Consider the following 25,152-nt stretch of genomic DNA (forward strand, 5'->3'; position numbering starts at 1 on the left):
CCACTAAAGTACACTATTAAACCTGCAGTAGGCAGAATATTTTTGGCATCATTTGGCAGAAATTCCATAATAACCTTTCAGCATATTGTAATTCAAGTGTTCTGAGAGAAAACTAAACTTCTCCACCTCCTCATGGCTCTGTTTTCAGGCTTTAAAAAACCGAGCCCATGCGGGAGACGTTGACCAATCACAGGTTCAAGTCCATGACACAGAAGCACATGATTTATTTTTTCAGATTACCTGTCTAATGCACTACTATCAGGAGGATATTGTGACCGTTTTATAAAAATATATTTATTAATCGTATTTGCTCCAATTCTATGCATTGCTGATTTAAGTCAAGGCAGATCTTGTGACCTTGTCTCAAAATCAAGTTTTAAGATCTTTATTTTAGTTGATACTAGGTTCACATGGTGCATATTCCCAAATAAAGTTGTATTTAATCAAATTACGACAGACTGACACAGAAAACCATGGTCAGTGTGTTTCTAGGTGTCTGGGCAAGCAGTTGCCAGTTTATTCGGTACCTACATGTAGCTAAATAGACAGTCTTCAAGGTCCCATATCATGCTCATTTTCAGGTTCATACTTGTATTTTGTGTTTCTAATAGAACATGTTTACGTGCTGTAATGTTAAAAAAAAACTTAATTTTTCTCATACTTTCTGCTCGAATATACCTGTATTCACCCTCTGTCTGAAACGCTCCGTTTTAGTGCATTTTAACAGAATTGCAACAGAATTGCGTTGCCTGGCAACAGTTTGGGTCCATGTTTACTTCCTGTCTGCTGATGTCCTTAACATACACTGCAACCAGGAATAAACTGGGACACATTTAGAATATTTATGTTTAAAACTGTGTAATGGTCTAAATATTGTATATTTGTGACATCACAAATGGACAGAAATCCTAACGGCTTGTTTCAAACGCATTTTTTCAAACGATTTTTTAAAATGGAAATTAGTAACTGTTTATTGTTTACATTTTCATTTTAATTTATCATTGTTGTAGGTCTATGGTACAACGCTACAACGGGGTATTAGGGTCACATTGAGGGGGAAAAAAAAAATCTGAGATTTCAAGAATAAAGTCATAACTTCATGAGAAAATAAGTTGTAATATTATGAGAATAAAGTCATAATATTATAAAGTAGTAATTTTACGAGTTATTTTCTTTTTTTCTCGTAAAGTTATGACTTTATTCTTGTAATATTATGACTTTATTCTCTAAATCTCAGATGTTTTTTCCCTCAATGTGGCCCTAATACTCCGTAGTACATTGCACTTGGGCCCTCACTGCATTAGACTTACATACTATATACTTAGACTATAAACTGTGTTACCTTCATCACAATGCTCAAATGTTTTGCGGCTCCAGACAGAATTTTCTTTTTTTAAATGTCTCTTTTGATAGTAAAGGTTGCTGACCCCTGCTTTAGGGGGTCAACAGTCACCCTGTTGATCCGGCCAGTGCCACCAGCTAGAGGGCTCCTTTTCTGTCCCTATCAGTCAAAGAACACACTTCTAATCATTTTCTTTATTTTGTGTAGTCAACACTAAATCATTATTAGTCACAGGGAGCGGTTAAACATGTTTTACCCATCAGTAGTTGTGTTTACTGGGTCAGTCAGTGTGAGGAGCTGACCGTTGACGACACCAGTTGAGCTGTTGAGTCTCCACAGGAGGAGCCAGTTAGTCACCGACAGACTGCTACATTATAACAGACATTACAGACATAACAGACCATCAGACATGGCACGCCGGTCGGGCTCGGAGACCTTCAGCACCAGGTAAGCCCTGAGGGTTTAGAAGTCACGAAGGGACGCCCTGATGTAAAGCTTTTAACTCCGTTCAGCGTCTTGAGTCCGCTGATTTATAAGCTGGCTGGAGATAATACTGACGTTAGCATGGCTGAGGCTAATGCTAGCTAGCGGCTAGCTGGCGTTAGCTTCATGCTAACTGTTTAAATGGAGCCGGTGTGTTGCGTAAACAAACGGCTGGCTAACTTTAAACTAACCGACGCGTGTGTTATTCCTAAGGACGTCGACAGTAAGTCAGTGTTCGTTCGTGTGACTTTAAATAGTTTAAAGTGTTTTTGTTTTACATTTTGTTCACTTTAGTGGAAGCCGGTCAAAGTTAACAAGTGTTGCCTCTGTGTGGTGCTTCATACTGACGGGTCGTGTGCTTCTGCCTGCGTGGCTGCCTGTAACACAGACAGGTAACAGTAGGGTCAATGAGCTGTACTTATCAAAGTAGAAAGGTTTCTGCAGCTGTGATGGACAAGAACTAGTGAAATGAAGACAAGAACTAGTGAAATGATGACAAGAACTAGTGAAATGAAGACAAGAACTAGTGAAATGATGACAAGAACTAGTGAAATGAAGACAAGAACTAGTGAAATGATGACAAGAACTAATGAAATGATGACAAGAACTAATGAAATGATGATAAGAACTAGTGAAATGGGGACAAGAACTAGTGAAATGAAGACAAGAACTAATGAAATGGGGACAAGAACTAGTGAAATGAAGACAAGAACTAGTGAAGCTGGGACAAGAACTAGTGAAATGATGACAAGAACTAGTGAAATGGGGACAAGAACTAGTGAAATGAAGACAAGAACTAGTGAAATGGGGACAAGAACTAGTGAAAAGAAGACAAGAACTAGTGAAATGGGGACAAGAACTAGTGAAATGAAGACAAGAACTAGTGAAGCTGGGACAAAAACTAGTGAAATGAAGACAAGAACTAGTGAAATGGGGACAAGAACTAGTGAAATGAAGACAATAACTAGTGAAGCTGGGACAAAAACTAGTGAAATGATGACAAGAACTAGTGAAATGGGGACAAGAACTAGTGAAATGAAGACAAGAACTAGTGAAATGGGGACAAGAACTAGTGAAATGAAGACAAGAACTAGTGAAATGGGGACAAGAACTAGTGAAATGAAGACAAGAACTAGTGAAATGGGGACAAGAACTAGTGAAATGAAGACAAGAACTAGTGAAATGGGGACAAGAACTAGTGAAATGGGGACAAGAACTAGTGCTTGTGTTTCTTTTTTAGTCAACTCAAAAGGTACAATAGTGGAAAAAGTCTTCAAGATTCAAGATGTTTATTGTCACGCCTGTTATACAGGTGCAATCGTGTGAAATGCTTTTTGCTGGGAAGCTCCATTAAAAATGATAAGTTATATTACAATTATGAAAGGAAATACTTTGTACAAGGGCATATTAAGAACATGTACATATCAGGATGTATGAATGTACATATATAAGAAATACTTTGTACAAGGCATATTAAGAACATATACATTAAGAACATATACAGTATAAACAGTATAAGATCTATTTTTGTGTGAGAAGGTGTCGTATGAAACCGTTGTTGCTCTATGCTGATGGTGATGTAACCTGAGTAATTACTCAACTACCTGTTTGTCTGCATCTGTTGCATCTTCTTTTACTGTCAAATGAGTTACCATCTGGTAAAGGTAAAAAAGGTTTCTGGAGGTCAGACTAAACCAACAGAAGACACAAACATTTACACTATGGTGGTTTAACCTGTTTAACCATCCAGGTGGATTTGGCTCAAGCTGACATCTATGTCGAATAAAAAACATAAATGCGATAAGATAAGATAAGATATTCCTTTATTAGTCCCGCAGTGGGGAAATGTGCAGTGTACAGCAGCAAAGGGCATAGTGCAAAAAACAAGATGCATCAACTAACACAGTAAAAAAAGAGCTAAACAAAGTGTAACAAAATATGAACCATTTAAATAGAAGGAAGTATAAAAATAGGAGCAGTATATACAGTATTGACAATAAACAGACTATTGACAAAATTGCACAAGTGAAAATTGATATTGCACAGTGAGAATGAAATGAAATTCCACCTGAAAATATCAGGTTATTGTCAGTTTTTTGGTTTGTAAGTGGTCTACTGGGAGCAGTGCTGGTTGTGGAGTCTGACAGCTGCAGGAAGGAAGGAACTGCGATAAGATAAGATGAACCTTTTTTAATCCCCGGGGGGAAATACAGGTGTCAAAGAAGCAAAGCGCAGGTACAGAGGTACAGGTGTACAAAAAGATTATAAAACAATAAATAGAAATACAGAATATACATAGTGAATGGACATAGCGTGTTTCGTCCGTCAGTCAATAAAAATTGTAGTGTACAATAAATAGATGTAATATGTGCAGTCTATAAAATGGTATATGGGATGTAGTGTAAAGTAAGTTTAAGTGCACCAGTGGTTAGAAGAGGTGGTTGCAGGTAGTGCAGATAGTCCAGATAGTTCGTGTTTTAAGTTCAAGGTAGTCCAGATAGATCCAGATAGTCCAGATAGTTTTCATGTGGGGGTCAGCCTTGGTTGTGGAGCCTGATGGCTACCAGCATGAAGGACTAACCCAGGCACTTTGTGTTGTGCCGAGGGGGGATGAGTCTATGACTGAAAGATTTCCTCATCAATTGACATTGAAGCATCTCTGTCAATACATCTGGTAAATAACAGATATACAAAACAATTTCACATTTACAAAGCTGGAACCTGCAAATAGTAGCTTGATGAAATGGATCAATAACTAATAAAGAATGGGAAAGTAAACAATTCCTGTTTATTGAACTCCAGAACTGGTGCTAAGGTCAAGAAGTAACTAAAGTCAGAGCACCGTCACACACTAAGCTTTAAAACTGTGAATTACACACATCTGGAAGCGTTTGCTGTCTATGTTGTGACCTTAAATGCCAGAGTGGGCATGAAACATAATGGAGACTTGGATGTTTTTAAACCATCTAGGGGATTTGGCTCGTATATTGTGTGTTAGTATCCAACCACACGTAAAATGTGTTCAGTCCTCATTGAAAGGACACCTTTGACTATTAAAACTGGTTTTGAAACGCTTTGTTCAAGATTCAATGTGCTCAACACTAATCAGTTATTGCTGACCGAGCCTAATTCTTTCTTCATCCCATTTTTAATCACACACGCTACACCTCTACAGGTTTGGTTTCAACCTGTTCTTCCTGATTGACCTTATTATTATAATTTTTAGTGAAGCATGACTTTCCGTCTTGAGTCTACGTGAAGGGGTAGAAACTTGAGATTGAGAGTGTAATGGAGAGAAAAGGAGGAGGCTTTGTGAGATAGAGATCAGTTATTCATGTGGGAGAGAGGGCCGAAGGGACGCGGAGTTTATTATGGGATGCGTGCGAAAGGGAACAGCATGATGGTTACAGCGTGTTCGGGGGAGAAGAGGCGAAGAACGGGTGAATAATTGAATTCTTCATACAGCGAGGCAGTGTTTGGGTCTGTGCTGTATAGGGATGGGAAATAGGGGCCATGCATACAATAGTGACAATAAGGGCATTATTTGTTGGCCGGGGGTTTGCCAAGTTGACATGTCTATATGTGTGTGTGTGTGTGTGTGTGTGTGCATGCGTGTGTGTTAAAGAGCTCTTGTCGAGAAGTATGAACTTGTTTAGAGAGCAAATGAAAAGGCAGAGGGGAAAAGTAATGGTTACCAGCTTTATGGGAAGTAAGATTATGTGGTGGTATTCAGTAATACCAATAGCCTTTTGGTAAATATTTCTACAAACTAGTTACACCCATATTTTTCAGACTAGACTCATTAAAGCAGACTGTTTGCTTAGGCTGAAATTGCTCTTTCACAGAGACAAACATTTCATTGACGCTGTTGTGACATTTATTTTGGGTTGCTAAATGAGATGATTTATCTGTTTAACTACATAAGTGCTCTGCTAATTCAGTCCCACCTAGATGTTGCTTCAGCTCTACCACAAAATTGTGTAATTTACAGTTGCATTGTCCTCCTCTGCTCAAGATCCTGTAAATGTGTTGCCGAGCTAGCTTCATGTACCATTATGCTTTAATTAGGGATACAGCAATCCGAGTTTTTCAGTCCCGATACCGATAGCGATACTTGGGCTTTGGGTATCAGCTGATACCGAGTACCGATCCGATACCAGTGTTTAATTAATAAGCTGTATGTCTCACTGTGTGGAAGTGACTGGGATCATTCTGTTAGGTGTAAGACAACATCAGGCTTGACTTAAACATTGCTTTCCTAACTTTGTAAAACAAAATGTGACCAATAAATACATAGATATACATTTATTTAATTGTTCTTTACTATTAAAATAATACATTTTACACCAGCAGCTTAGAAAACCATTGTCACCGATATCCAATCCAGCCATTTGAATCAGTATCGGCCCGGTATACAATCCGGTATTGGTGCATCCCTAGCTTCAATCATACATTTCAATCTCAAGCAATCATTCGTAATTGCTAGTAAATTGGCTAACTTTTTCAGGAAATGACTACAGGAATAAAGGCCTGTGGTACAAGAAAAAAATCTAATAAACTTAAGCGGTGTTGGTTCTTGTTTTGGGAGGTAATGTTTGAAGATGTGTTTTAAAGACAAGAGAGAAGCCTGTCAGATATGATAATATTGGCCAGTTATTACTATACTATGATTTAAACAGGGATAAACCACATTATATGACTCGGTGCAGAAGGAGTTGACCTCAACCTTTATTTACTATACTTGTTGGTTGCCCTTGACAACAGAAAGGTCAAGGGTCACCGTGGCACTCTTGTTCTCACAAAACAAGCACGCCTCTCGTATTTCAGCGGGCAGGGTGTCTGTTGGCATCTCATTCCAGCCCTACACCTGTTTGTGAAACTTCAAATAATTGATTTGTAACTCAAATAAAAGTAGACAATGGCTCATTATGACCAATTCAGAGTTCACTCGTTAGTACATCCATGTGGGTTCAGTCTGTGGATCCTATGGTCTTCTGCACATGGTCAGCGCAGTTTGAGATGTGGACGTCACAGGTATTAAACTTGTTTTCCTGGCTTCAAGCTGTAGATTAGTTGTTTATGACATTTACGTGTACTACCAACAGAAGCCATGAGAGGTGTCAAACTGATGCTACTACACAGCAGAATTATAGGAAAAGATGATCATCAGGTACATTTTGTATCTGCAAATTATTTCCAAATAATTCTCCCAGGAACTGAGGAAAAGGGCCTTGTTGACAGTGCATTTTAGCCAATGAGCTTTAGGGATTTCACTGAATCCACAGAGGAACAGGGTGTCCCCCATAGGACCAGATCCTTACGCATGTCGTCACGTGATCAATGTAGTTAGTAGATGAGGGTCTCAACAACAGTCGCACTCATTAAACGTGTGAGATTGGGCCTCCCTGAAGGTTAATGTTTTATTTAAGTTATAAGTGTATGATTCATTTTAATGATGTTAGTGGAGGTGGTCTTTATTTTGTGCGAGGTGGCCCGCCTCAGCAACAAAACACTGCAGGAAACCCTGAATCCTTCTGTCCAAGTGAAAACATGAAAACACTAAAGTAAACTGTTTTTAGAGCTGCAACAATTAATCGATTAGTTGTCAACTATTAAATTAATTGCCAACTATTTTCATATTCAATTAATCAGTCAAAAGGCTCTGATTCCAGCTTGTTAAATGTGAATATTTTCTGGTTTCTTTACTCCTCCGTGACAGTAAACTGTATATCTTTGAGTTTTGGACAAAACGAGACATTTCAGGACGTCGTCTTGGGCTTTGGGAAACACTGATCACCATTTTTCACTATTTTCTGACATTTTATAGACCAAACGACTAATTGATTAATCGAGAAACTAATCAGATTAATCGACATGCAAATAATGGTTAGTTGTAGCCCGAACTGTTTTTCCCACACGGCACTAGTGATACGGTGTTCCAAATATCTTTGGGGCTCAGAACGAAGAAATAATCTGACTTTAATACCAGAACAGAGTGAGGTTAGTGATTCGCTTGTCATCCTGAGGAAGTAGGACGTGCCAACCACCTACTCAGTATGCATATTAGAGGTTCTGTCTGAACAGTACAACTAAGCTTTGTTGTGAACAAAGAACAGTAGGAACTCCTCCCCCATTTTCATTCTTTCATCTTCCCCAGCTATTGTTTTCACTGTTTTTTTATTTTTTTTATTTGAACTTTATACAGATTTTTGATGAAATTAACAATACACAGAAGTTACAAATAGTGTTTCTATTCTTGTCAGTTGCAAACAATGGCAGGTCATTCTATACAGTACCATGTAATGAATATTAAACAATTGACATGTGATTTGAATACCTAAAGAAATAATGAGTTAATTAAAGCAAACTTTGTAAGTTTAAAACTATTTAATAAAAAATACAGATATATTAATTTTTTTCTTTCTTTTTTTTTTTACAATTTTTGCAATTGCACTTTCTCCTCTTTGTCAGTTTTTGTTACCTTTTTATATTTTGTGCCATAACACATCCTCCATCTAGGGGTGTAAGGATACATCGATCTGGATCGATATATCGATTCAATAATCAACGATCCAATATCATCGTTGCAAAGTGAAAACATTGATACATATTATCATCTTTAAGATCCATCCATTATCTGTAACCGCTTATCCTATTCAGGATAGAGAAGATACGCCTTTATTTTGAAATTCCTAACTGATAAAAAAACATTTGTACTTAAACATGAGAAATGTGGAACTTTATAGTGAACAATAGGAAGTATATTTGTATTCTTTTTTATTAAAAAGCAAATATTTCTTTAATTTAAATTAAATTTTTAATTTAAATTTAGTAATTAAATTAAATAATTTAGTTGTTTTTTGTGAGTTAATATAAATGCAACTGATTGTGTTAAATATATATATAAAATATGATATTGTCTCATATTGAGATCAATATTTATATAAATATCATTGAATCAGATTGAAATCATCGTGGCAGACTTTGTGATTTCAGCAAATATCGTAACGTATTGTTCAAAGAATCGATATATACTATCTTATTGTAATTCAATTTGTGATTTACACCCCTACCTCCATCATGCCTCTGATGTGCTTCTCTATTCTCAATCCCAGGCTATAGTGGTCATCACACCCAGTCCACGCCTGACCGTGAGGATGGACACGAGACGTCCATGACCTCCTTTGGTGTTGCCGTCCGAGGCCTCCCCCTGGCCTTGGCGTCCATGACGCAAGCTACCACCTCAGACTCCCGCTTCCACCCTAAATGGCGGGCAATCACTGTGGCGACCCTGCTGGCTTTAGTGCTCATGTTATACCTGCACCGGACAGTAGGGGACAGAGACACTACTACCAGAGGATACTACCGCAACCGGGTTCACGGTTTGCAAATGCACAGCGAGGGCGAGGATGACATCTTCAGGGACGCTAACAGACAAACTGCACGGAGCCTCTCTCGCCACCAGAGAAGGGAAAAACCGTACAATGACACATACCCGTTAAGTCGGCCAGAGAAGACCAAGCACGGCATCCGCTACCGTATCGGTGTGATTGCGGATCTGGACACAGCGTCGCGTAGCTCTAAAGATCAGACGTGGTTCAGCTACATGAAAAGAGGTTACCTGACTGTTTCAGACAGCGCTGACAGACTGGAGGTGGAGTGGGATGCTGAGACCATCACACTGGAGAGTCATCTGGCTGAGAAAGGACGAGGTAGAGCGATACACACACTGATCTCTACTCACCATGTTTGTGTTCTCACATCAGTATGTTGGTTTACTTAATGCTTGATTGACTCACTGTGCTGCAGGTATGGAGCTGTCTGAGCTGGTGGCGTTCAACGGTCACCTGTACAGTGTGGACGACCGTACAGGCGTGGTGTATAGGATCGAGGGCAACCAGGCTGTCCCCTGGGTTATATTACCTGACGGTGACGGCTCAGTTTCCAAAGGTCAGTCTCCAAAAGGCGTCTAACCTATATCCATTGGGTACATGTAGGTCCTCTGAGCAAAATTTCTCAAAATGTTATTGAACGTTCTTATTTCCTTCAACAACACAACTCTTTTGCACTCAAAAAGTAGTCCAAAGACAGCCAATGCAGCCTTTCTTAGATCGTTTTGATGTGTGTCGTGCACTATAGTTGGAACATCAGTAGAAAACAATTGGCAACACAAAAACAACTTTGGAGAGGTTGGCAGTCATTTTAAGCTGTTCACATGCCTTCTCACACACCAGTCCTTGTTTTGTGTGCAGGATTCAAGGCAGAGTGGCTGGCAGTGAAGGATGAGCACCTGTACGTTGGCGGCCTGGGGAAAGAATGGACCACGACCACTGGAGTAGTCGTCAACAACCACCCAGAGTGGGTGAAAGTTGTAGGCTACCACGGTGATGTGCAGCATGAGAACTGGGTGCCGTACTACAATGCTCTGCGGAGCGCAACAGGGATACATCCACCAGGTTCGGACTTTTTTTTCTGTTTCCTTTTCTTTATTAGGCTTTCAATCGATTAAAATATTTGATCGCGATCTGTTCAAAATGTAACTTAAAGGGAGATTTGTCAAGTATATACACAAAATATATATATACAAAGAAATTAGTGGCGTTAAAACTAATTTGAGTTAATGCTTTATTATCGCGTTAACTTTGACAGCCCTACTTCTTTATAGTCCTATCCACATACAACCATTACTGAATTGGTATCTCATCTTTTCATTGGCACCAAGAGCATAGTTTGGGTTCAGATGTCCTTAATCCAAAAATCAATCAATACAACCTGAAGTAAATTGCTGTTTTCTGATTGCACAAACAGTATTTAAAATCACATTTAGTTTCATTGGAAGGTAATGTTGTAACTGCCCCTTTTTAATAACACACACCCTCTCCCCACACTGTGATTGATGTCTGATTGATGTTCAATTCTAGCATCATTTTAGGAGAAATTAAACTGTAGATGACATTATTTTTTTAGTAATGTGTAGAGTCTTCCTCTTAAGCTGCATACAGCCTCACCAACCTTCATCAATAAGCAGGTAGGGCAGCTTGCATGTAGCCTGAGAGGGAAAGGGAAGAAAAAGCTGCCTTATTAAATAAAGCTTTTGCTGCGAGTTCGGGGTTTGCTGACCCAGATGAGCAAATAAACTTTTTTATGACCTCCAAGCTCCTCCAATCTGGATTTGGCTGCTGGACAGTTAGGACACCTTTTAAGAGATTTTATATAGAAAAGTAGAAATTGCACTTAGGATTGGCGCTCACATTTATAAGCAATCTCCCTTCTACAACTGTCCTTGTCCTATAGGCTACCTTATCCATGAATCGGCAGCGTGGAGCGAGCGTCTCCAACGCTGGTTCTTCCTCCCTCGCCGCGCCAGTCACGAGCACTATGAAGAGACCGCAGACGAGCGGCGCGCCACCAACCTCCTCCTGTCCTGCCCCGCAGATTTCAGCCACATGACTGTGCGGCACGTCGGTCCGCTCAACCCGACGCACGGCTTCTCCTCGTTTAAATTTGTCCCGGACACGGACGATCAGATCGTTCTGGCCCTGAAATCAGAGGAGGACGCGGGCAGGATCGCCACCTACATCATTGCATTCACGCTGGACGGTCGGGTGTTGATGCCCGAGACAAAGATAGGGAATGTGAAGTTTGAAGGGCTGGAGTTCATTTGAAAAGGGCGGCGCCGAAGGTCTGCAGGGATCCTCCATGGTTTGACGCCTGAGAAGTGGACTGTATACGTGCAACACTGTTGTTTTGAGTCCTTAAAATTACTTTCCCTCTCAGTTCTACTGTGCAATAATATTGTATGACCCCAAATTTATATATTTCATAATTATATGATAATTGAGAGGCGCAAGAGAAGGTAGAAGGGCAGGAGAATGCAATACCACCACCACAATTAAGTGTCACCAACAATTTACCCATTCATTTTTTTGAGTGACCAGTTTGGGCGGCCTATCTGTGAGTAGCTACACACACCAGTCGCACAGAAATCGTCACCAGCCGGTCACCACCCAATACGATTTTTAATGCTTTTATAATTAGACACTATTGATCTTAGCTGTCAGTCTATCAAACAGCAGGTGATGTGGATCTCCTCTCCTGCAGCCAAACTCTGCTGGTCAGACACTCAGGGGAACAAACAGGATGAAAGATCTTAAGGAAAAGAAACAAATGTCCTTAAAATTACTTGAAATATAACAAGCATACTCATTTCTTTGTGTTTTATCTTACCTGTTCAGACACACTGAAGTCTCTGTTGTTACATGTATGTTAATGTAATGGGTATGCATATCAACTTTCTGATTTACATGTGATCAGTTTTTTCTGAGCAGGTCCACCTCAAATGTTTCTCACATGCATTAATAAACTGAATATCATCAGCTTCTCAAGCCAGACAACAAATGAAGCACCAGCTATTTAATTTAAACAGTAATTATTACACTATTCATATATTAATTTTGTATCCTCTCAAAATGCAATTAAAAGATCTTTTCTTGTTTGAATGTTTTGTATCTTGTTTTTAATGGGTCTGCCACCAACCGTGAAGATGCAACATTATGTTAACATTTGTTAAAACAAACAGATTTATCCAAAAAATAATCATACATTTAAAATGTTGTCTACAAAATCAGTATTATTGCATTACACTTTTCATCACTACACAGTACTTTGTTGCGCAAATTTCATTAAGCATTACCTTGACTAATGTTACAACTTTGCAGGAGAACATTGGCAAACTAAATTTCACAAATAATGATATAACTGATCAAAAATAACGACGGATTTCAGTTTGACATGCTGCAAAGTGAGCAATTATTCCGTTTTATCTCCAAACATTTCAAACCTGAGGAAAATCCTTGTGATTCATCTTGTTCACAGGCTTGTTCCCATGGCAAGGATGTCCTGAGGTAGACCGGCCATTTGAATGGGTTTGAAGGAGCCCAGTTTAGTGTAAAAGTCGAGCATCCTCCGATCGCTCTGCCTCAACTCACAGAACGCTCCTCTGGAACCTTAAAAGTTATGGAAAAAGGAAACCAAGATGGTGTTTGAGAGTTAATATTTATTCTCTGAAGTCCTAGAAAAGGATACGGTTTGTGTTTTAAAATGGAATTGATCGATATTGGAACAAAGTCATGCAGCGTAAGAGATGCAAAGCTCCCAAAACCAGCTAGTAAAAACAGCTGCAGTGCCTGCAGATTTAAAACTGCTCTTAAAGGGATAGTTTGGGTGTTTTGAAGTGGGGTTGTATGAGGTACTTATGCATAGTCAGTGTATTACTTACAGTAGATGACGATCGGCACGCCTCCAGTTTGGAGAAGCGGACTGGAGTTACCTCACGGAAGCAAAGCAATGTACTGCTGTGGACGACAGCACTGTATTGCTTCGCTCCGGCGTCGGTACTTCTGTCTGTTTCTCCAAACTGGAGGCGTGCCGACTGTCATCTACTGTAAGTAATACACTGACTATGCATAAGTACCTCATACAACCCCACTTCAAAACACCCAAACTATCCCTTTAAACAGATTTTCTGCTGAACGCTGGTAAGAGTAGAGGGGTCACATCGCTCAGTGCCATCACATGTCCTTTAGTTACTTTGAAGAGGGAAAGAGGATCTTCCTACCTGGATTGTATTTCTAAAAATAAAAACAAATTAAACTCTCAGCTGGCACTGGTATTAAAATTGCAGGAATAATTAATTCATTTGCCTGGAAACATCATGTCTACAGCTGCAGGAATAAACTGATGCTGCTGTGAATTTCCCTCCTTACAAAGAGGATGAGCTGTTGTGACAATGACTGAACAGCTCCTCCTCGTGGAGAATATGCAGCCTGTTAAACCTGAGTTTGTGAATTGGTTGCCGGCCAGTTCCATGAGTACAAGGCCTTGACCTACCGCTGCTCCTGATGGAGGACAACAGCCGACCAATCATGCGCTTGGCTGGAGAGGGATCAGTGACCCGGGGCAGCACTTGTATGGTAACCAGGGAGGGGAAGTCCTCCAACACTGGATCACTTGCTGCCCTCTGGAGGTATGAGAGAAAACACAAGTAATGCATCTTCATCTTGTATTCTGAAAAACGACTAGATGTTGCGTTCGATCACCTGAATCTTGGCTGCGGCTGGTTTGGCATCGGTGAGTGCCAGGGCGTAACCACACACCCCGATGTCATCCTCCAGGACGAGAGCACACTGAGGGGACGGGGAGATCTCACCTGATGACAGGCTGCAGCGGGACAGAGGGAATGTTACTGTAAGACTCAGGTATGAAAGTACGAATACTCCACAGAGAGAAATCTGACTCTTTCTTACCTGTCACCAATAAGCGGAGGCTGCATCATCAAGGGGACTTTGCCCTCTCCTGTGCTCTGTATCTCCCTGAAAATCCTTTGAACCTCCAACTAGTGCAGAAAACAAAACAGTGTAACATCACTGCTGAATTTGAACAAAAAATGTATCACTTTGTCTGCAGAGCTGGCATCCTAACCTTGTCCTCGGGGCAGTGCGGCCGTATGTTGTAAACCGCCGTCATGGGAGGATGTCTGAACAGGTCCCTGTTTCCGTGGCAAGGCAGCATTCTCTGTAAGTACAAACATACAGATACAGACAAAATAGTAGATTCAATATGACCTATGTGAAAAATGATAAAATATGTCACTGTCTTTGGACATCACTGCTTAACTTACCTGGAACTCCCCAGAGAGGCCTCCTCTGAAGTCCCAGGGTTCAGGTTCGTCGTTCATCAGCTGGGCCGAGGGTCGACCCTGCCCTCCTATGGAAAGTAAACACAACATAACATGATGCTTAGGTTCACTTTTATGGATTAAATTTGCTATAAATGTGGTTAAAGATAACCTAAACTTAAACTTTATTAGATTGTCATATACATACAGGTACATACATGAAACTTGACCTCTGCATTTAACCCATCCTTAGGGTGCAGCAGTGGGCTGCTCCTAAGCGCCCAGGGAGCAATTTGGGGTTCAACAGACTGTATCCCTTAAGGCCCAGAAAACACCAACCAACTAGCGGCAATGAAGGCGGACTGTTGTGTCGTCTCACGTCGCCTTTGTCTTGGCCGACAAGTTTCATTTGAACACACTGCAAAGACTACAGTCAGCAGCCAGTTAGCATGTATGTTCTGCGCATGCGTGAGAGGGAATAACTCTTCCAACCAGCATGTAGCGGTAGACTGTATTCATCATTCAAAAAGAGGAAACCGGAAGACCAAGGATGGCAGATATACAGGCTGTTGTTATGAAACGTACATAAAATAAAGCGGCATTTGCTGACCATTTCACTCCACTCTAACTCGCCACTTAGCTTCATTCCAGATGACCATGTCGCTGTGATAATATCCGTGTATCGGAATGATCAGATGAGATGGAGATTAAAAATGAGAAGAGCCTTCTGTGTTTTTCCTCTCGATTTTACCCGGCTTGTTTTCCGCACTTCTGTCTTGTTCACTGATTCGTTTAAGCTGAACAGCCAATCAGAGTGATTTCTCTCACCGACGCGCTCCGCCGCCAATTCAACATGCTGAATTGGTCGGAAAATCCTTCGACACGTACAGACTAGAGCCGACGGTGCGGGACACACCACAACAACTAGGCCGACAGACGCTCACCGACAGCCCGGAACTGGCCGACGTGTGTCGGGGCCTTTACAAGCCGGACTGTGCGTTTGGATCATCATTAGAAGATTCAGATTTTCTCACCGAGTGTTTTCACGTAGGATCGAGCCAGACCGACCCCGCTCTTGATGTCACATATGTAGTTGTAGAGGTCGTACAGGATGCTGCGGTTCGGGGCGTTCGACAGACGATTGAACATCTGCACCACCGCTTCGCACATGTCATCAAACTGCTGCGCTCTTGAGCGCCACTCCGCAGTCTGAAACAAAACAGGGTTTAAGCATGAATTTACAGCACAGATTATTCACAACATCTGCTTTTGAAAAACAAAAAAGTCGAAATACGCAACACTACCTTGTCTGTCTCTGCAGTGGCGGCCCAACTGTTGTTCTTGAGCCAGTCAAGCTCCTGCAGCATGGTCCTGGCAGTCAGGCCGTATTCGTACGGCAGGTAGAAGAGGTCCGACAGCAGCTTCAGGTCCTCCAGGGTCAGGGGCTCTGCTGTGTACAGCGGGTTCTCTCCAGGTCCAGGAGTGTAGGAGCTCTCTCCCACGTCTGTCTGCATGGGCTCTTCATCCGACGACTCCTTCTTGAGACGAGCCGGAGGACGACGAGGGCCTGGAAGGACGAGGAGGGCGATGACGCTATTTGTTTTTTAATATCATTAAACAGTTTGAGTGTTCTTTCGTGACTCTCTACCTCCAGGTTGATCGGTGCTCTGAAACTCCTGCAGCCAGTCGGTGAGGGCCAGGATCAGGGCTTTCTGGGGGCTGTAGCCAGCGTCCTGCTCTTCATCGCCTGGTGAGACAATGCACAGAAACCACACTTCAAATACATCATATATTTTCAGGCTTCTATACCTATTATCCATCTGATTGTTACACTATTCTCACATTTCCGTGTTTCATCGCCTCTCGACAAACTGGGTTTTATGTCTCAAGAAAAGTCTGAAGTTTGAATGCACTTAGCAACTGAGCTCCTAAAAGATAAGGGCCCAATTCCAAACCACCCCCTACACCCTCTCCCTACCTACTTCCACTCCGTTTACACGTTCACGTGGAGGGTCCGCCATATTAAGTGCCATCCCAAACCAATCACTAGGGAGTGGAAGTTGGTTGTAAAACCCTCCAACAGCGAGCCTGCATCGATGCCGACGACTTAACCAGCCGCCCTTACTGATGATTTGCAACGCCGTTTTGCTTTCGTCATGGAAGATGCTCCAATGTCAGTTTTGTGCGACTACCGGTACAAACATTTACTCGTAAACTGCTCAAACTAAAATAGACATTTACTTTATTCTACTTTATTGTCGTACAGACGTTAATCAACTTAAAGTAAATAGATTGTATTTAGAATCAAATGTACCGGTAGACATGTTCATTAGATTGTAAAGTGTATATTATTTATACATATATATACAACATATATTTATTATTTTTACCCCTGTCAGCAGTTTTAACCCCATAATTTATTATATCTTCAACTGTGCAATACTGACTTAACAGGACAAAAATGTAGTGCAATAATTCAGCTGTGCAATAATTTGGTTTACTCCGGCATTAACACTGCATTTATTTATACAGTACATTTAAACTAATATTCTTATATATTTATATCACTGCACACTTAATGATAGATCCTATTTTTCAGCTTTATTATTTGCACTGTTGTTATACATATTTGTTATTTATTTATATTTTCTTCAAATTCTCTAGGCTATGTTTATATTTATATTTATATTCTAGACTGGGAGTAAAGCATAACTCAATTAAGATCAATTAAGTATTTCTGATTCTGATATTTATTTACTTCCTTGCCGGAGGGAGGGAAGTTCGTCCCGAAGCGGCCGCTGTATTGATACCCTACACCTTAAAGAAGGAGCTTCATTGAGCTGTGAGTGTGACTACAAACGGAGTTCACTCCATCACAGAGTGGGAGTGGGGACGGATTGGAATTGGGCCAAGCTGTGCCACTATTTTCTAAACATTTCCAACAGCCACTGGTCTCTGTTCAGGTTAGTACTGTGTACAAAAAACTACTTTAGCTCAGACTTGAAACCTGCATGAGCTAGATGGAAGGTTTTCAGCTACACAATCCTGTTTCGTTGATGCATATAAATGATTGTGGGAAGATCTTATCTGTTAGAAAGTGTTTCATGTCTGCCATCATCCTGATGAGCTCAGAGAGGAGCCACAGGCTGCTGTTCAGAGACAACTAGGCTGCACAGGTGAGCTCAATCTGCACACAATCAGCCCTCCTATAACTAGGAGGGGAGGAGGAAGAACATTCCTCTGTTTGACCTGCTACCAGCTAGACCTGTTGCCCTGTCTTCATCCAGTGCGTCTAAAGTGAGTTACTCTTTCAGGTTTATCGCTTTGATGATGTCACTTTATGACTGACCATGTTTACCTGGAATGTTGTTTGTGTTTTAATATTATCTGGCTTTGAGTCGATAATTCTGATTATGATGAGTAAATACATGTGCAATGCTGTTTATGTCATGCATCTCCCTCTATCTTGTGTTTTTGAAACACAAGATAGTAGTAGGACCTCCAGACCTCCACGGCTCCTTCCCCTCAATCACTATAAACAGTTACACTGCCGTATTGTAAAAGCAGAGTTGAATTAGAGCTGGAATACCCTGCGTATGTGCCAAAGCTGATGAATGCAATAAAATGCAGCACAGCGAGCGTTATTTTATTTATAAGAGAAAATAGACACTCACCCATTTCCACATCCCTCTGTCCTCCATCAGCGGTTGCTTTGCACCACGTGGCCAAGGTGTGGATGGCCACAAAGTTTGGGAAGAACTCACAGTTGGGATTGGTGAGCACTCCTCCCAGTTTGGGAATGAGCTCAGTGGGACGATCCTAACGGGGAAAGATTGTGTTAATCATTTCCGGATACAGATCAGCCTGGAGCTTATACACACACAAATTATAAATGCAATCTTGTAAAAAATGTACCTTAAAGGGGCCTAGGAAAATCCTTTGGGGGTCGTAGTCGTTTGCGTGGATATTGTCCCAGATGACTGGCGCCCTCTTCAGGACGGAGGACACCTCTTCTATGGACTCCACAGAGATTTTGTGGGATACCACTTTGGGACCTAAATAACACATAACAATAGGATGTGTTGTAAAACTGTACATTTGGCTACTTCTGTGGAGGTTCAGTAAGATTCTGGGTCAGCGCTGCCTCACCAGTCCACAGTATGTCGATACCCGGCAGCAGCTTCTCTCCCACAGTATGCAGGTAAGACGACTGGGACACACTGGGAGTGCAGAATGCAGCGCAATAATCTGGAGTTACAGGGACAGAACAAGCGGGAATGATGGAAAACAGTGACAAAAGAAGAGTTTATTATGTAATTCTTATGATTTTACAGGGCAAACTGAATAGTTGTCAAGTCAAAAGTCTAGGTCTAATGATTACTTATAAAAGCTAAGTCAGGAATAGGCGTGGTTTTAACTATTAATATCTATTTAAAGACTGTGGGCTTAAAATGCACAGGAAGTTTAATTCTCCTTTACAGTAATTCACCACATAAGCAGGCAGGCAAACTCATTAAAATATGCAATATTTATGATCAGTGTATATGATGGAATAGAGGCAGCAGAATGTGCCCAACATTTTCTCTTGGGGGGCATGCCCCCGGACCCCCTCTAAGTTGGCTACTGTTTCCCACTGGCTGGCTACTCCAGATCTTTGTGGAAAGCCCAGTTCATCCCAGTGGAGTATACCATTTTGTAACGCCACTTGTTGAAGTGATTTATCAGGTTTCCTCTCTCTTAAATCTTCCTCACTTTGCGGCTTTAGTGATTTTAGGGAGTGGCATGGTTGGTCGGGAGCACGAAGATGGGTGGTGTGTGTGTGTGTGTGTGTGCCGGTCTGGGCCAAAATGTCAGGGCGGATATTTTTTGTCCCAGTGCAGCCCTGTGTATCACACAAGCTTGAAACTCCCCAGGCTGTGTTCAACGGGACTAAATAATATGTGAAAGAAACAAACTGCAGTGTGCTCGTTCTTTTAGTAGCAGTTTTAGGCACTGCCTGACCTGTCGGACAGAAGAGGAAGGTGTCGGGGTCTCCCAGGTGCTGGTAAACCGCATTAGTGATGGCCACCTGAGCGTGGGCGAAGGAGCTGAAGGCCTGCTTATCAGCTGGACACATCTCCCTGTCGATGTCGTCAAAGAGTAAAGAGAAGGACCTGCAGCCAAACTGCTTCACCTGAGGCAGAGAGAGGATCTTAAGATCATTTTATTTTTCAGACTCCCGACAAAGTAAATTTCCTTTTTGGATTAAACCACCAGGAATTAAACCCACTACCTGCAGCAGCGTCGGCACCATCAGTTGCACGTTGACCTACTTGCAGTCAGTCTATCAAACGCCTCTATTTTATCATGTTTCACATAAAGTAAGATGATGTGCAAAACAACCCCCCAGAGAGCCATAAAGATGAGATTAAATTATCTCTCGTGCTCCACCCTTCATCTCTGCATAACAAGTCCTAACCTGATCCAGTTTCCTCTTCAGGGCGGCGACGTCTTTGGGGCTGGAGAATGTGATGTCCAGGCCGGGAGAGATTGCATAGACGAACTCCACGTCGTGCTGTTTAGCTGCCGATATCAGGGCGACGAGTTGTTCTGGGAAAAGAATGAGATGAGAAAAGAAACCTAAAATATACTGTCCTCCCAGTTACAGAAATATCCTAAATAATAGCTGTTCGACAAGTTCCCAGTTTGATTTGATAGGCATGAACCAAGAACAACCATTAGGACTGAAAATTATGCAAAAGGTACAAGTACAGTATAACAGTATTTGATGGCCCAAAGTCCACTGACGGTATCTGTTTTGACGTACACTTTGACATGATAGTTTTAATGGGTAAATCATTATTGCCCTTCAGTGGGCAACATTATTGATAAGATGCACCCAATGAACAAAGGAGAGGCTCCAAACCGAGCAATTAAACAATAATGTATCTCAGGAGATAACGATGACTCAGCACGGGACTTTGGTATGACATAGATACAACATGAGAGACACCTATAGTTTAAAAAGAACCACATCCCTTTGTGTTTTTACCTGTTTTGTTTCACTTTGTGAATGAGGATGATTCATGTACTTAGGATTTGAATACAGGTTCAGTTAAGGATATTTTTAGTTTCAGTTAGTTTAGTTTTAGTTAATCTTCCAGGAAGATTAGAGATCATTAGCACGTTTTTTTTTTTACTTGCACGTGGGTCACTACGCCACAATAGCGTATGTAAGATATTTTCAAATTTAGGGCTCTAAATGAAAAGTAATATAAACTTTTAAAATATATATATATATATATATATATATATATATATAAATAATAAAGAGTACCTATTATGCATATTTTTAGGTGCATACTTGTATTTAGGGTTTCTACTAGAACAAAAACACTTTATTTTTCTCTTACCGGCTGTGCTGCAGCACCTCTTTTCACCCTCCGTCTGAAACGCTCCGTTTGTTAAATTCAGAAATATCCTCCATGGGATATGAATGCATGAGGGAGCAGGACTCTATCCCAGATGAAAATATTGATGCCCAGGTAGCAACTCTCAGAAATAGTGGTGGTCCACATCAACTAATTCAGACTATCTGAACAGGTCTAATCAAAGAGAAAGTGATTAATGATCCTGCTAAGAGGCTGCTGTTTGACAGTCCTGTGTGTTTTGGGTTATTTGGTAGTCGGATCATGAGATTTGAGGAGGACACGTGAAGGGGTGAAACTCACCTGCCTCCTCTGCGGAGTACAGGTCCCTCCAGTACATCCTGTGTTTGTAGTCATCCTTGGGGGCGTACAGGTATGTGTTCAAACCCCACTTCTGTTCTCTGTGAAACGCCAGCAAAAAACAATCACATCAAGTATTCTGTTAGTTGTTATATGATGAGAAATGATTATGAGCACACAGTGGATCATTGTGCATTTTAAGGGTCTTGAAAGTGAAAATGAAACTCATCAGGAGACAAGAAATGTATGTTTGCTCGTGTTTGTACAGTGTGGTTAACCTCTCCCTTGTACACAGGAGTACAGTGCTTTATACTCCTACTAATAAATGATTGAATATGGCTATTTCATTTTTGCATTGTGCCTATATAGACGTACACCAATCAGCCATAACATTAAGACCACTGACAGGTGAAGTGAATAACACTGCGTAAGGATGTGAGCAACTTTGACAAGGGCCAAATTGTGATGGTTAGACGACTGGGTCAGAGCATCTCCAAAACTGCAGCTCTTGTGGGATGTTCCCGGTCTGCAGTGTTCAGGACCTACCAAAAGTGGACCAAGGAAGGAAAACCGGCGACAGGGTCAGACCCGAGGCTCATTGATGCACGTGGGGAGCGAAGGCTGGCCCGTGTTGTCCGATCCAACAGAAGAGCTACTGGAGCTCAAATTGCTGAAAAAGTTAATGCTGGTTCCGATAGAAAGGTGTCAGAACACACAGGGCATCGCAGTTTGTTGCGTATGGGGCTGCGTAGCCACAGACCGGTGAGAGTGCCCATGCTCTCATGACGATATGGCTGATCGGTGTATAAATTGATGTAGTTGCTGTCCAGTATAGATTGAGGTATGTCCATTTTTCATGGTGGGAAGCGCCTTCGAATGGACTAAATACACACAGACTGTGAGACTGATTTCTTGACAGCAGGCTTAGCTTTGACTGTCTTAACATTCATGTTCCTGCTAGGGCTGTCAAAGTTAACGCATTAATGCAAATTTGTTTTAACGCCACTAATTTCTTTAATGCAATTTTTAGATTGTAAAGGGCTCAATTTTAAAGCTAGAAGAAACTGACATCATATGAAACTATAAAACCTAAGGAATCCATTGACACCAACCATGTCATACTAGCTTGTTGTGAAGGAGGCTAAATAACGCTCCAAACTTACGTGAGGAAAAACTGGCCTGGCCATTTTCAAAGGGGTCCTTTGACCTCTGACCTCAAGATATGTGAATGAAAATGGGTTCTATGGGTACCCACGAGTCTCCCCTTTACAGACATGCCCACTTTATGATAATCACATGCAGTTTGGAGCAAGTCATAGTCAAGTCAGCACACTGACACACTGACAGCTGTTGTTGAATGTTGGGCTGCAGTTTGCAATGTTATGATGTGAGCATATTTTTTATGCTAAATGCAGTACCTGTGAGGGTTTCTGGACAATGTTTGTCATTGTTTTGTGTTGTTAATTGATTTCCAATAATAAATAAAAGCATACATTTGCATAAAGCAGCATATTTGCCCACTCCCATGGTGATAAGAGTATTAAATACTTGACAAATCTCCCTTTTAAGGTACATTTTGAACAGATGAAAAAATGTTTGATTCATTTGCGATCAACTACGGACAATCATGCGATTTAAATATTTGAATTGATTGACAGCCCTAATTCCTGCACTTCCTCACAGTGTTAGTTGTAGTCAGAGGCCACATACCGTTTAAACAGCTCTGTTCTCTGCTCCATAGTCCACGGTCGCCCATAAAAACCTGCATCAAGCAAAGGTCAAGTTTATGCACCAAATGTGTCACCTTATTACCAGAAGTGATCAATACCTGATTTATGTATTTCTACACGATACTGTGCATCTGAAGTTCATCATGTTAGCTTATCGCAGCCTAATTTGGATGTTTACATCTTGATTGGAGAGCTGTTACTACAGCTGGATTAACACTGGTGGTCTAGAAAAAAATATCTTACTACAGTGGATTAGTGATAAGAAACCCTCTGTTCAAGGCTGGCGTAAAGTCATATTTGAGATGGTCCCTTTGGAATATCTTACAAATATTCTACATGTCAAAGTAGATCAGTTCTACAATATCTGGCAGCCCTATCTGAATTATATTGGACCTGATGTCTCCATTATCTCACAAGGAGTCTCTTGAACATGAACTCATATATCCTGTGACTTCCCTGCACTAAGGACTATTTCCTATGACCTCCTATATACATTTTTTGATCTGAGCTGTACCAGTGTTTGTTTGTTGTTGTTTTTTAATTATTATTCTTATTGTGTTTGTGAAAATAAGAAAACCCAATAAACATATTACAAGAAAAATAAAAAAAAACACTGGGGTCCAGTTTGTCTATACTGGTCCCAGTCTGCTCACCTTCCACTACTCCACTGATGAACCTCTTGGTCCCAGTGTGGGCTCGCTCCTTGGCTCTTCCTGGTGTCGACATGATTGGCTTTAGTCTCTTCCTCAGTCTCAGTCTCTACTAATGCTCACACAGCAGCTGCAGCACTGACACACTGTGCAGCCTGTTTGTCACTCATAGGTTTTAATTTGATTGACCTTATATTGCACCAGTCGGTGATGCTTTCATGGTCTAAAGTCTGAAGTTGTAAATACTGTGAGCGAATAAAAGAAAACACAGCTCTGGTTTTGTGATGACTGAAGTACACCTCAGCAGCAGACAGGCGAGCACTGTACGCTCTACGTCTTAAAGGGACAGTGTCTCTGTTTCTTAAAGGGACAGTTCACCTGAAAACACCAAGGGGGCAGTCAAAATAACAATAACCTGATATTTTCAGGTGGAATTTCATTTCATTCTCACTGTGTGATATCATTTTCCACTTGTGCAATTTTGTTAATAGTCTGTTTATTGTCAATACTGTATATATATATATATATATATATATATATATATACTGCTCCTATTTTATACTTCCTTCTATTTAAATGGTTCATATTTTGTTACACTTGGTTTCGCTCTTTTTTTTACTGTGTTAGCTGATGCATCTTGTTTTTTGCACTATCCCCTTTGCTGCTGTACACTGCAAATTTCCCCACTAATAAAGTAATATCTTATCTTATCTTAAAATAACACTTTGAATTTCAGAGCTCTGCTGCATTTGTCCAGCCTGTAGTGTTGTTGAGGATAATCCGTTGATGAGGATCTACATGTGAAAACGGTTCCTCTTGGTTTTTTTTTTTTCCTTCTGTCACATTATTTGGAGGTATTTCTGACTGGTAATTCACCAGCAATTTAGTTCAGTGACTGATGTAAAAGCAGCCACATACATTATTAAAGCTGCTATTGATAACATTGATAACGTTCAGCCACTAGATGTTGCATTCTCCCTCCCTCGTTCCATTGCATTTACTTCACAACAAGTCGTTGCCAGGCATTTACCGTCAACCTCAGCCATTTATCCGTTTTTTTTCTACACTGACGACCACGTGATACCGATCTTGTTTTACTATTGGCTCACAAGCCTCGTTAGAAGTGGGAACCAAACATCAGATATCTTCCAGAGATAAACAAAACATTCATTTTGGACCCGCCAACATTTTTAAAATGATTAATTCATAATCATTACAATGATTTTTTTCAGGAAAAAACATACTTTTATTTGAAACTTTTCTAAAAGTTATGTGGATGTTTTTTTTTAAATACTCATCTATGTAAAATTGTTATTAGACCTTTTAAGCTTCATTTTAAAAGTGATGAATTATTGGCCTGTATTAATACCTAATTGCTGGTGCCTAACACTTCAAAATACAGCCTCAAAATAAGTGAACTTAAAATCCTGAACATTATCAGCCGACAGACCCCCCCCCAGACATGTTTTAAGAAAGACATAGAAAAATATATAAATAATAAATTATTTATATCGTGTTTTTTGGACCATGATTGGCTCCAAACTAGTGATGTCACAAAACCATG

At 40.8% G+C, this 25,152-nt stretch overlaps 2 protein-coding genes across 3 annotated transcripts; one reads left to right on the forward strand and one right to left on the reverse strand.

The window, feature by feature from the left end:
• The first annotated feature begins 1,657 nt into the window (after positions 1–1,657).
• On the forward strand, positions 1,658–12,324 carry cant1b (calcium activated nucleotidase 1b). Of its 2 annotated transcripts, none has more exons than XM_074629002.1 (5): positions 1,658–1,789; positions 8,941–9,537; positions 9,635–9,775; positions 10,078–10,281; positions 11,120–12,324. In XM_074629002.1, exons 2-5 carry the CDS (start codon positions 9,000–9,002, stop codon positions 11,488–11,490), a joined length of 1,254 nt encoding a protein of 417 aa, XP_074485103.1. In that variant the 5' UTR covers positions 1,658–1,789; positions 8,941–8,999; the 3' UTR covers positions 11,491–12,324. The 2 variants fall into 2 exon arrangements, with proteins under 2 accessions (XP_074485103.1, XP_074485102.1); XM_074629001.1 differs by lacking the exon at positions 1,658–1,789 and adding an exon at positions 1,944–2,048.
• ogal (O-GlcNAcase like) lies at positions 12,311–23,885 on the reverse strand. The gene is made up of 17 exons (XM_074629000.1): positions 23,592–23,885; positions 22,919–22,970; positions 21,212–21,309; positions 19,960–20,090; positions 19,503–19,674; positions 18,651–18,749; positions 18,417–18,556; positions 18,176–18,320; positions 16,150–16,248; positions 15,806–16,068; positions 15,536–15,710; positions 14,505–14,590; positions 14,306–14,398; positions 14,131–14,219; positions 13,924–14,044; positions 13,715–13,844; positions 12,311–12,831 (listed from the first exon to the last, which is right to left on the reverse strand). Exons 1-17 carry the CDS (start codon positions 23,662–23,664, stop codon positions 12,695–12,697), a joined length of 2,103 nt encoding a protein of 700 aa, XP_074485101.1. The 5' UTR covers positions 23,665–23,885; the 3' UTR covers positions 12,311–12,694.
• Between the last annotated feature and the right edge of the window lie 1,267 nt (positions 23,886–25,152).

Source organism: Sebastes fasciatus, chromosome 3, assembly GCF_043250625.1.
Source record: "Sebastes fasciatus isolate fSebFas1 chromosome 3, fSebFas1.pri, whole genome shotgun sequence".
In the NCBI taxonomy this organism is placed as follows: Eukaryota; Metazoa; Chordata; class Actinopteri; order Perciformes; family Sebastidae; genus Sebastes; species Sebastes fasciatus.